General features: G+C 26.5%; 2 protein-coding genes across 2 annotated transcripts; one reads left to right on the top strand and one right to left on the bottom strand.

Moving 5' to 3' along the window:
- Window positions 1–445: 445 nt before the first annotated feature.
- On the bottom strand, window positions 446–7,407 carry LOC112597633 (protein suppressor of forked). The gene is made up of 14 exons (XM_025343756.1): window positions 7,120–7,407; window positions 6,868–7,059; window positions 6,718–6,750; window positions 6,548–6,645; window positions 5,825–5,978; window positions 5,519–5,752; window positions 5,254–5,445; window positions 4,988–5,182; window positions 4,675–4,921; window positions 4,531–4,600; window positions 4,356–4,452; window positions 4,000–4,285; window positions 3,809–3,943; window positions 446–767 (listed from the first exon to the last, which is right to left on the bottom strand). Exons 1-14 carry the CDS (start codon window positions 7,150–7,152, stop codon window positions 544–546), a joined length of 2,190 nt encoding a protein of 729 aa, XP_025199541.1. The 5' UTR covers window positions 7,153–7,407; the 3' UTR covers window positions 446–543.
- A 137-nt stretch (window positions 7,408–7,544) lies between these two features.
- On the top strand, window positions 7,545–11,614 carry LOC112597632 (ras GTPase-activating protein 1). The gene is made up of 2 exons (XM_025343755.1): window positions 7,545–8,439; window positions 8,963–11,614. Exons 1-2 carry the CDS (start codon window positions 7,795–7,797, stop codon window positions 11,099–11,101), a joined length of 2,784 nt encoding a protein of 927 aa, XP_025199540.1. The 5' UTR covers window positions 7,545–7,794; the 3' UTR covers window positions 11,102–11,614.
- Window positions 11,615–13,347: the final 1,733 nt, after the last annotated feature.

Here is a 13,347-nt window from a genome sequence, read left to right as displayed (position 1 = left end):
AGCCCTACTTCACACTACCACTGAATAGATAAGATAAATATTGATAGTATGATACACAAATGTGAAACATGTTGTTTTAGAGACAATGTGAACACTTTATAAGCAGCAGATAAACTGTCACAATTATTTGCATACCAAAAACATAATTATAGGAAATATAAATTATTAATAAGTGTTATTCCTTTTATTTTTGATAAGATTTTATAAAAGAGCAAGTTAATATTTCTTAGTGATGTAAAATTATTTATTATGCACAATTAGTGACTCTGAAAGAGCCTGTTATATTAATTTAAAAATTTCTATTGACATTAATGATAGCTTCAAATAATTGTGAAATCGATAATTTGTTTTTTTAAATAAATGCATATTATATGTCTTTGTTTGGTTTATAAACAAATATGCTAAAATAATTATTTAATTTAAATAACTATTTACAAATTGAAAAAAAAAATAATATCATATTGAAATGAATAAATGAAAATGATAAATCCAGTAGACAAGAATCAAAAATAGCATTTGTAGTCTACTTATAATTCATATGAGTTATTTTGACACACGCTTTTGTTGTCTTGAACGATATATATCAAATGGTGGTGGTACTAGGTTAATGTCTTCATCACTGTCATCACCTTTACCAGACAGTCCTCCTATTCTACGTTTTTTCTTATTGGAACCGCCATGCGCTGTATCTTCAATTGCCCATTGCACTGACATAGCAGTGTCAAATAATTTTACATCACATCCATTCTCAGCTTTAGGCATTGGTGCTATAAAAGACAATATAAATTTTTTGTTAGATATTACATCCTAAATTAAAGTTTAGGCATCCAACATTTTTACAATCATACTATTAAGTCAAGAAATTATAAATATTTATATACAAATTAGAGTAATAAGAAAATGTTACGATCACAAATAACATTGCATATGTTAAATATAGTGTTTATTACATATGAATGGCTACTAATTTGATGTTATTATTAAATAATCTCAACTACACCTGCAAAATATACTACAAACACATAACATACCTAATTTACATTCTATAGAACAAATTTTGTGCTGTTATAAGTTCAATAAAATTTGATTGCGAAATCAAGTAGATTTAATCATAAGCCAATTTAAAATTAAGAGAATTATTTGATGAGTTTTAAAGGTTTTTATTAACATTTTATATTTTAAGTAATTTATAAGAATATCAAAATTGGAATATTTTACATATTTATAACTCACTTTAAAACTAAAATATCAAAATAGGTGAATTCACTCCAATTTAAAGTGATACCTATAAAATATCACCTATATGCCTCACTTTATTTTGTTAAATATATGATGATAAATATGATATTCAATGAAATAAAATTATAGAAATAAATATATATTTTAAACAAATTTATATATTGCTATAATATAATTAAGCAAAATACAAATGTATTATTTTTTCAACATACATGTATTTTCATATTTGTATGAATACATTGTTTATAATCAACACTTCATCTACATGTGTTGTCTCCGTCTTACAAACGCACAACAGTTTAAACCGCTCCACATGGGCTAGAACCACTAAGGTTGTAATCTAAATTAAACAACTCAATTTCACACTATATATATAAAAAAAAAACTAGCTATGCAAAATTGTTCTTAATTTTTTAATATCTTTTATAGGAAAAAAGTTTTCATTGTTTTAAAATCAAATATTTTTGAAATTTTCAAACTTGAAAAACTTTTTTTGTAGTTCTGATATCGAAAAAATAAAAATGATGTTTTACTATCTAAAATCTCCTACGCCTAGTTTAAAAAATTTGTTTGCTTAACGTAGACTAAAACGTGAGTGGTCCTTACCCATATGAAACTGTTTTTACTATGTTGCATATTTATAGGACGAAGACAAAACATGAAGGTGAAGTATCCTCTTAAAATTAAATAAAAATATTATCAACTCAATTTATTTTTTAACTTTATTTTAAACTAAAAAAAGTAAGTCTCGTGCGATACAGTATATAGTGTTATTGTTATTATTCAATTTTATTGATGCTAATTTATAATTTACTGGTGCTAAGTATTCCTTTTCCATTAAATATGTTTATATTTATATTTTGTAAAAGTGGTTTTTTGATTTGGAAACAAAAAGAGTGTTAACCATAAACATTTAAAACATTTCATTGTTAATTAAATTATTATGTGAAATATTCAATGAAGTTTTCAAAATATTTAGGCTATTGTCTAATTATAATTTATATTAAACAACTAATAATGAATTATAAATTTAGATCATCTCCTTTCAGAATAATTTCTTGTATGCAATGTATCATTGAATTTAAATTTTATACATCCATTATCAATGATGAGGTACACTTAACTCCAACTGTACAAAAGAGAAGTTACTCATTTGTCCACTTTTTAATGATGTTTATTTTAATAATTTAATATGACCTTCCATGAAAGGGTGAAAAAAATTGGGTTAAACGAGTAAAAAGCTGCCAAATTTTTAAACTTGTTAATAATTTCCAAGTTAAATAAAATACTTTTAAAAGGTTTTGAATGCTATTTAATTTTGTTAATTTTGCAAATTATTTTCAATAGTGAGTACTTCCAAGTAAAGTTAATGGGTATTAACTAAAAAAATTACATTAAGTAATAATTCAATGATTTAAAAAAAAATTACAAGTTTTTTGCTAGCAAATTATTTTGTATTTAAAATTAATTAAAAATATTAATAATCACTTTAGAAACTTTTATACTTATAGAAAAATTTAATTAATTAATGATATCACTTTTAAAGTAGATAGTTAAGTTATTAATTAAATTACTTTTAAGGAATTGTTCTAATGATAGTTATACAAAACTGAAAACTACAACCTATATGATGTATGGTATGGGATTTGTAATCTGCATCTACTCATACTACCTCAAATATATTCAGCATAAATTCTTTAGTTTCGTTTCAATTTCTTAAAGACAAATATCAATCACATGAATATTTCCCTATTCTACGTCATATGAAGCTTAGTTGTTTATCCAATCAAAGGCAACTCAAAAAATTTCAACAAACTTGAAAATGGATTCATTGATACATTCTAACATCTAGCAGAAATATATTTTAAGATTCTTGGTATATCTTTTAGATTATTTATTCCCTATTATGTTCCTCAACATCAGACTTATTATGGTGACAACTGAACAGATTCCATTCTAATAATGTGACTAGTAATTGTGAACCTTTCTAACCTAATATGTTCTTCATATAAATAATATTAAAGTATCTCTCAAAAATGATGTATAACGTTATATTGTAAATTGGAATATACTATGAAATTATATTTAATTTTTAAGCAACTATACTTTGGGCAATCACTTGTAATGTGTATATCATAAAAATAATGTAATAACTTTAAAATGGCTTACATTATAAATATTTGACTTTGGCATAACTATTATTTTTTTTTTTAATAACAATTTTTTATACAGGTCATAAACTGCAAATATAATTAATAATCCATTTTTTAGGCCAACTAATTAAGGAAGTGGAATAAATAATAATAATAATATTAAATTTCAAGTACAAAAATGTATATTATGCGTGATCCAAATGATACCACTATATAAAACACAAAAATATCTAAAAAAACTGGTTAAACCTTGTAATTAACAAGCAGCAATAAAATTAAATTTAAACGTTAGTTTATTTTGTTTAAATATTATTAGTACTAATTTAATTGAATTACATAATAGTATCAGGCAAGTATTGTTAAACCAACAATATTACTTTAAAATTAATAAAAAATACAAATATATAAGGTCTTACCTTTGTCAGGAAGTATAAGTCTAAGGAAAATATCCATAAGCATGTCTACAGATACAAATGGGCCATGGAAACAACCGGGTGGTGGTAATACTTGCATTAGCTGGCAAGCAGGCGGTGGCGGCGGAAAGGTTCCTCCTTTAAAATGTTATTTATAGTATTTAGAAAATAAACAAATAATTAACTTTAATTACCTGGTACAATATGTTCGCCTGGAAAAGCATTTAATTTTGGTTTATAAGGTACCATTTGAGAAACATCTGGCAGTGGCAATCGCTTTTCATTAGATCGATTATCTAAGTCATCTAACCCATCAATAACAGCAGATCTTTGAGTGGAATTATGCATTGTTTTGGATACTGTATTAGTAACCTCATTATAACCAATAGATCTCAATTCAGGACTTGTACATGGAAATAGGTTTAAAAACCTATACCTGTCCACAAGTTGAGCTGTTTCTTTTCCCTCAAATTCTACAAGCTACATAAAAAAAAAAATAAAAAATAAAAAACAATATATTTAATGTTTTTATTTAATTACTTTAAATTACCTTGCTAAAAACAGCTGATCGTCGTTTTTCTACTTTCAATATGCTTGATAAATCTCCTATATTTGATTCAAATTCAAGGAATCGATTCCAAATATCTCTGAAATGAATAAAAATTAAATAAACGTGTGAGTAAATTATTGTAAATTTAAATTTATTAAAAAATTGCAATTATTACACAGATTTTTCTGGTTCAAGACTTGTGTTTGATAGAACTCTCTCAAATAATACCCTTGTATTATTATCCTCTATAAAAAAAAAAAAATAATACAATAAATTAATTAAATGTTATAATAATTTTAATTATATATAAATCAATTACCATTGAGATGTGAAAGATAATCTATATAACTAATAATATACTGAGGGTTGTCGCAATACTTTTTTAATCCAAGCTCAAATATACGAAAAGCAATGTTTTTATCTTTACTACAATAATATTCCATTAAAGCAGCAGAGACATAGACATGATATTTAGATCTAGGATCTTCTCTTGCCTTTTTGAAAACTGCTCGAGCAGATTTAATTCCTTCAGCACGGCGAGCAAATTTCATATATTGTACATATGTCTACAAAACCATAAGAATATTTAATTAATTATTTAGATGATACAATAAAAATTTTAAAATTCATACCAATGTTGGATCAGTGGTAATTTCATTTTCTAAATAACTTTTATAAATACTATGAACTTTTTCATAATTCATACGACCTTCTTCAAAATCAGCATAAGCAAAACGTAATAACATGCTTGTATTTAATACAGTGCCAATTGCTCTTTCATAAACATTAGCTGCTTCATCACTATACTGTTTAGCTGCTGATATATCCTAAACACATAAATATAATTTTAATAATATAAGGTTTAAAAATTTGCTTATAATTGTCTATAAATACTTACTCCTTTTTCTGAGAGAATTTTAGAACTTCCATCTAAAAACTGAGCAGCTTCATACCAAAAGTCAGGATGATGGGTCATGCATAAAAGTGCTTGGTCGAATGCAAACATAACTCGTCTTGTAATCAGTGCAGTGTCTTCAGTATTCAAAGGGTTTGCTTTTTCCCAAATTATATATTTTTTCCACAGTTCTACCTATAGTAATAAACAATCATTTTAACTTTTAAGTATACGATTACATACAAAAATAATAAAATCAGACACTTACTTGTTTCATCTCGTCTAGGCTACCAGTTGGGGGTACACTAGGATAATTCTTATTCAGTCCTCTTATAACTACTTCATACTCTTTGGTGACTCTTCTGGCATTCATATAATCTCTACTTCGTTCAATCATCATCTTATCAGCAATCATAACATTAATACTTTGTTCAAATGCTAGATACTCTTTCCATAACAATTCAATGTTAATCATAGGATTTACTACACCACGTTGATACACCTAAATAAAAGATTTGAATTTGATTTATTATAACACTGTGTAATAAAAGGAATAAGAATCAAATTAAACTACTTTTCTGATTGCTGTAATTTTTTGATTTTCAGCATATGAACCAACTGCTTCAACACTACTTAAAAAGGTTATGTAATCTTGCCAAATGTTATGTGAATGAATATCCATACCAATTTTATCCAATGCAAAATCATATGCTTGAGCCATTTTTTCTCTATAATATATTTATAAAGAAATAATTAGATGCAAATTTAGTATTTTTCTGTTACCACGTTACAGACATATAACCTGGTGTTAATTTTTTATCATGTTCAATTGTGTTAATTACTTGTTATTTGTTATATATACAATGTAAAAAATTAAATATTTTAAAATAATTATTAACATAAACTAATAAAATTAGTAAATACAAATATATTTTAAAACAACAATTAGATAGTAATAAATCTATATAATAAATCTATTGTTTTATGAGATATTATTGTGTTTTAAAAAAAATTCATCTCTTAAATTATTTGAATTGAAAATAAGTATTCCTAATCTAAATATAAAACTTCTTACCAAATTGAAAATGAATTAAATTATAACTCCTACAGAGTTTACATAACAAGCTAACAGATATTTTTTATTTAGAGATATTATTCTATCTAGTTAGAAATATATTTTTTCTAAATAACAATTAGTTAAGATATACAATAAAAAATTTGAGTTAGGTATTTTTTTAACTAAGTATGGTAACAGAAAAATATCATATAAATTTAAATATGAAGTGAAATTATTTACTTGTAAGTTGGTAAAAGTGCTTTAGTCTCTTTAACATAAGCTAGATACAGTTTCCACAGTTCAATGTTAAGTACTTTGACGAGACAACGCTGAAAGAGCTGATAAATATGTGTTGAGATTAATAAAAACAAATAGTTAAAATATGTGAGTTAAATATAACATTAATGTACCTTTTCGACTTTTTCAAAGTTTCGACCGCGCATCTAAAACACAAAAATATAACATAGAAAACAGCAATATTATAAATTATATAAAAAAACTTTTTTAACCTAAGTACCTTTTTTTACAAATAATACATATTGTTAAATTATTATACATACTTCCATTTCGATATAATACTTCCAGTATCGACCAGAAGTTGGAAACGTAGTGACAAGTTTTTCAAAAAACGAACGTACATCGTTGATCCATCGAGTCTGTGCTTCGCGCAACAGTATAGCCCACGACTCTACGTCCCATGGATTTTCGTTGACTGAATCTTGTGCTTCTTCCAATTTTTCATTACCCCAGTTCTGTAATATATAGTATGTGATTGTATTGTTATAAGAATATCATACTAAAATCACACTTACTACTGGCGGATATTCTTCGACTGCTATTTCCATTTTGGTACAATATACAGTATAGTCTTAGCTTTACACAAGGAACATCATTTGCACTTTACAAACCGAGTTTCGAACTTTTGAAGGTTCGAAACTTCGGAAACTGGATTTTGTATTTTGTTTTTGTATACGTTATTATCACAAATTTACAACATGATAGCCGGCAAAATCGTATTGGCGTTTCGGCGATGAACAAATCATTGATTATGCCTTGATCTGTGGTAATAACCAGAATGATGTATTTAGATTCTAAAGTTCTAGAGTGGTATCCACCGTTGTGTTTGAATATAACATGAACATTTTGGAGTTCATGGAATATAGTCTGATAACATAATAACATATTAATATTATTATATTATCATTTATCATCATTAATGATTCGTCGTTATCAAGCACCACCAGAATAATATATTTTTATTTAATCAATTATTAAAAAATTAATGTTTTCATATTTCATTATCCTTTACTCCTCAATTTTTTACCTCGTCGACGTTAAGTGCTAGGACGGTGATCTTCCGTGAACATCATTAAAACTTTCGTGTTTTGTCTCATCTGTTAACAGGATCGTTATAAACGGCTGGTGGATTGAGAAATGAAATGATAAATTAAGCTACTGAGCCCACAATTGACTTCATAAAGAAAACTATGGCTGAGTTCATTAGAGGCGGTCCAGGTGTAGTGTTGCGCGATAGGGTACATGCTACACTAAGTCTTAACAGTGAAGACAGCCAGGACATGCTTGATCAAGACTTTGATCCATTCTTAGAACCAGACGAACTGGACGGTAGGAATAATGTATCGTTACTACAAGCACCACCTGAAAATCACTGGTATCATGGTCGGTTAAGTCGTTATGCAGCAGAGGAACGACTGTGGCAGACATCAGAAATGGGTAGTTACCTAGTGCGTGAAAGTGATCGTAAACCAGGCTCATATGTATTATCCTATCTGGGAAATACTGGTATTAATCACTTTAGAGTGACAGCTGTATGTGGTGATTTTTACATAGGTGGCCGACAGTTTGATAGTTTGTCTGATTTAATTGGCTATTATACAAATTGTTCAGACTTATTGAAAAAAGAAAGACTTGTATATCCAGTAGCACCTCCTGAACCAGTCAATGATAAAAAACGTGTTGTAGCAATTTTACCTTACACTAAAATGCCAGATACAGATGAGCTAACATTTCAAAAAGGTGATATATTTTTTGTACACAATGACATGGGAGATGGATGGCTGTGGGTAACTGCTCATAGAACAGGTGAACAAGGAATGATTTTTAGAGACTTAGTAAGTTATATATTGAATTATTATTAATATTATTTATTTATTAGGGTATAAAAAATAAAATATAATGAATAATTTAGTATTTATGTAACATATTTGTTAGTAATTGCTGTATAATCTGATTTATTTACCTAGTTCAAAATATTTCACAACTATGCAAATAGTTTATAAGCCCTAATTTTTCATATAAATCTACAGTGATAATTTTTTTTAAAATTATACCTAGGTATCAAAATAATTGAAAGTAATTCATTATAACTTTAATGGTAACTAATATTACAAATAAAATTTCAAATGTGAAAAGATCATAATAGACCTTATTATTTGTTAAAACTTATAGGTAGATAAATATTAATTTAAACATATTACGATATTATAAGTAAAAAATGAACATTAAACAGTTGGTATATAATTAATTGACAACAAATATTTCTAACTAATTGTAAGTGATATTAATTATTAGTGTTCATAACTAACTAATGAAATAATAACCAATAACTATTAATTATAAAAATTACATTTTCAGGTTGATAATTTAGATGAAAACCTAGATCCAAACACAGTTTTTGATTGGTTTCATCCAGGAGTAACAAAAAATGAAGCTGTAGACATGTTAGTCAAGTCTGGCCCTGGAAGTTTTTTAGTCAGACCAAGTGATAATTCTCCAGGCGATTATTCATTATTCTTTCATGTCAACAATCAAATCCAAAGGTTTCGAATTGAGAAAAAAGGTGTTCGTTATTTGATGGGTGGTCGTACATTTGAATGTTTAGATGCCGTTATAAATAGATACCGTAAAGAACAGATAGTCGAAGGGCATACTCTTGTGATGCCTGTGTGTCGTAATTCTAATGAGTTATTAGAATTACCAATTAAACAAAAAGAAGTACAGCAAGCTGAAAAAATATATGCAACACTTAGAGAATGCCGAGAACAGGTAGGGATCAAAAAAGTAAAAGGAATAAAAATGCAAGGATATATGTTTAAAAAAAGCGACAAGAGTAAGAAATGGAAATCATTATACTTTGTCTTATTAATTGATGGAGTTGATACTCATTTGTGTTTTTATGATAATCCTAAAAGAACTAAACCTAAAGGTTTGATAGAATTGAGTTGTGCTTACTTATATCCAGTACATGAAAGTGTGTTTGATAGACCTAATTGTTTCCAATTAGTTGAAAGGGCTCTACCATGTTTGGCTACTATAACTTATTTATCTGTATCAACACAAGATTTATTTCAAGAATGGCTTTCCTCTTTAAAAATGTACTGTGTTACTCAATTGTCAAGAGTTCCTAAAGCACAAAAATTACGGGAATTACGTTGCTTACAACTACACATTATCGATGCCCATCGTTTACCATGCAAACTTATACCCAATCCGTTTTGTATAATATCTCTGAATCAAGTTAAAGTAGCAAGAACTCGAGTTAAGAGTGGAACTGATCCTGTGTTTGATGAAGAGTTTACTTTGGATGATGTACCTCCTGACGTATTGACATTCACTGTAAGTATTTACAACAAAGGAAAACGATCTAAGGATACTGAGTTAGCTGATTTCACTGTAGACTTGAGTACATTGAACAATGGAGCTGAAGTTGAAGAATGGTACACTTTTAATGGTATAACACCTATTGGGGAATGGGGTAATCTACGGTTGCGTACTAGATACTTACATGATCTCATCATGCCAACTGAAGAATATTCACCAATGCAGCAGCTAATTCTTGATCCAGATTTAGAATCTGTACGAGCATTAGCAGATTTATGCCACCAAGATCGCATGCCTTTGGCTACATCTTTAATGGGAATTTTCCGACACGAAAAAAAAGAAGCTGATCTGTTAAGAAGTTTAAATGATGTAGAGATAATGAAAGAAGATGAGACTACTACATTATTTAGGGCTGCATCATTAACTACAACTTTAATGGACCTTTACATGAAATCTGTTTGTTCAGATTTCTTAAAATCCGCAATTCAACAAACTGTGTTTAAATTATTGGAAAGTAAACAATCATGTGAACTTAATCCATGTAAAATGGAATCCCCAGATGATGCTTGTGACAATGCTGAGTTTCTTTTGTTAGTATTAGATGAGATCACTCAATCCATATTTATGTCGGCTGACGCTTGTCCTCGTACTTTACGATATATTTGTGGATGTCTACAGAGGATGGTAATGAATAAGTGGCCGTATGAAAGATTAGTTAGAACCAGGGTAGTTTCTGGTTTCATATTTTTACGACTTCTATGCCCTGCAATCTTAAACCCTAGACAGTTCAATCTAATTCCAGAACCACCACCACCCATGGCAGCTAGATCTCTAATTATGGTAGCAAAATGCTTGCAAAACTTAGCCAACTTGGTAGAGTTTGGAGGTAAAGAGACTTATATGGAAGTTGTAAATCCATTTATACTGAAGAACAAAGAAAGGATGATTGTCTTTTTAGACCAGTTATCCAATGTAATTGAGAAACCAGAATCAGAAGGAGAGAAAATCAAGGGTGATCCTGCCCGTAATTTAGGCACTTTACATCACATTTGTAAGACACATTTAATCGAACTTCAAAATCTTAGTAAAAGTCAACCATCATTGAAAAAGCTGGTTACAGTCACAGAGATGTTAAACAAACATAAACAAAAATATTTGGAAATGATTACTTAAATAATTGTGTATTTATAATAATACAATTAAATGAAATGTCCAATTTCTAATTGCAAATTCATCCATGACTTACAAAGTTAATTTGCTGAGGCATTTCTCTAAGTTTTAGTTAAGTTATTATTATTAATACTTAATAGTTTTTCAAAATTATTTATCCACAAAACTTGTGTTCCAAAGGTATATGATGAGAGATAATGTTATTAATAACAAGATAACTTATCACCTCATAAAAACAATTAATTATATATAAATTTATATTTATTTTGGTTGTTTTATGTTAATTATAATGTTATATTACTGCTTAATGCTTTTCTCAATGTATCAATGACGGTATACACCAAAATCGACTGGTAAACTTTGACTGAGTTTATAATTTTATTATTAAAATTAATTATTTTCTTCTTTAAATTCTGTCGATTTCAACGTAGAGTTTCATAGACGTGCCAAAACTTTTTACATAATTTATAGTGACATAAAAACATATATTATATGTTAGATAGAATAATTTTTATTTGATCCATATTAACTTTCAAATATTTTTCTACATTTTGTATTCATACCTTAAAATATCATTAAATATTAAATGTATTTATAATAAAATATTTCCAATGTATACACTAACATTTTTTTTTTTTATCACGGTTTTGTTAGATTATTGTATGTATTGTGATACACTACTAGTATCAAAATACATAAATTAATATTATATTGTTAAAACATTGCAACTACTTTTTAGTTTTTTAAAATCTTAGCAATTATAACATACCTAATAATGTGAAAAGAATTATTTTTCAAATATAACAAAATTTGATTTTATGTTTGCTTTATTATGAAAATAAATATAAAAAGAAAAAATTGCACTTATAGTAGTTCATATTGAAGTAAATTAACTTAAATGTGTTTAATAAATGTATATTTAATACTACTTTATACTCTAGTATTCAGTTTTCCTTGTTGTCCTTGGCCAGAATTATATTCTTTTAAAATAACCAAAATAAGATGTTAATATTCTCTTAAAAAGTTGAAAATATTTTTCCAATATTCTTTAAAAATCATAGCAAAATATGATTTTTTATTAAATTTTCTCTTGAACTTAAAATATGCATTTATATGCAAAATAATAAATAGATATAATTAGGTAAATAATAATAAATACTTCATGTTAAAAAAAGTTGATTAAATTATTAATAATAATATTTAATATTTAATTATTTTATATTTTTTAACTTAGAAAATTTTTGTTAACAGTTGACAACTATATTTTGTTATATCACTATTCAGTCATATAACTTATATTATTAATGCCACTGCGACAAAAAAAAAAAATATCGAAAATCTATACTAAATGTGTAAGTTTTAATGTAAAATTAAAAAAGCAAAAAAAAAAAAAAATGAAAAATGAACACCTATAAAAATTAATTGATTTATTCTCTAATATTCTTTATTATACGAAATATTTTCAAATATGCAAAAAAAAACTTTTACCAATAACTCGCCTGTTTCATGATTTGTAAAAATTTCAAACTTTCGTCTGACTGCATATACTTAAAAAAAATGTACAAAAGAATATAATTCCTAAGAGAAACATATAAACATAATTTAAAAAAATTAATTGGTTTGGAATTTTTATTTGAAATTCCAATGATAACAATGTTTATGGTTATTTATTTATATTATTATCTATGTACTTTTTATGTTCATCTTCAGCATTAGTATACAGTACTACGCATGACATAATATCTGTCCCAACATTTTTGACATTCATGATTGATATCTATTATGTTGACTCCAGTCTCATTACTATTTTTTATTTAGTTTTTGTTAATAGATTTAAATTAATATTTTAGTAACTTTTGCTAATTGAAAATACAAATAATATAAATATTACATCTAAAATGTGTTTATAGTATAACTTGCAAATTAAACAAATTCAACTATGAAAAATATGTTTGTTATTAATTAATGGCATTTTATGTTATTATTACTCATTAATCAAAAAATGATTTGAGTATTTTTTTTAAACTATTGTTACCAGTAATACTAACACTTTTCATGATTTTAAATTACAACTATTGATAACTGAAAACATATAATAAATCTAATTATATAATTTGTATGCAACTTCATTAACTTATATTTTATACTTAATAATAAATAATTATTTACCTACCAATTCAAAGTTTAAAGTATCTACAGACTATAAAATTTCCATAAACGTAGAAAAAATATAAATTTATAAAATTATT

The sequence above is a fragment of the Melanaphis sacchari genome, unplaced genomic scaffold, assembly GCF_002803265.2.
Source record: "Melanaphis sacchari strain LSU unplaced genomic scaffold, SCAv2.0 Contig42_pilon_pilon, whole genome shotgun sequence".
Lineage (NCBI taxonomy): Eukaryota > Metazoa > Arthropoda > Insecta > Hemiptera > Aphididae > Melanaphis > Melanaphis sacchari.
Note: the sequence above shows the minus strand (reverse complement) of the source record. Positions and strands in the feature narration are given on the sequence as shown.

What these genes read in the sequence shown, in the direction of transcription:
- LOC112597633 (XM_025343756.1), bottom strand. Translation starts at nt 7,152, where the DNA reads ATGGAAATAGCAGTCGAAGAATATCCGCCAGTA. An exon ending in TCGAAGAATATCCGCCAGTA is followed by an intron (nt 7,060 to 7,119) that starts GTAAGTGTGATT and finishes TATATATTACAG; the next exon opens with AACTGGGGTAATGAAAAATT. An exon ending in GATCAGCTGTTTTTAGCAAG is followed by an intron (nt 4,286 to 4,355) that starts GTAATTTAAAGT and finishes TTTTTTATGTAG; the next exon opens with CTTGTAGAATTTGAGGGAAA.
- LOC112597632 (XM_025343755.1), top strand. Translation starts at nt 7,795, where the DNA reads ATGGCTGAGTTCATTAGAGGCGGTCCAGGTGTAGTGTTGCGCGATAGG. An exon ending in GAATGATTTTTAGAGACTTA is followed by an intron (nt 8,440 to 8,962) that starts GTAAGTTATATA and finishes TTACATTTTCAG; the next exon opens with GTTGATAATTTAGATGAAAA.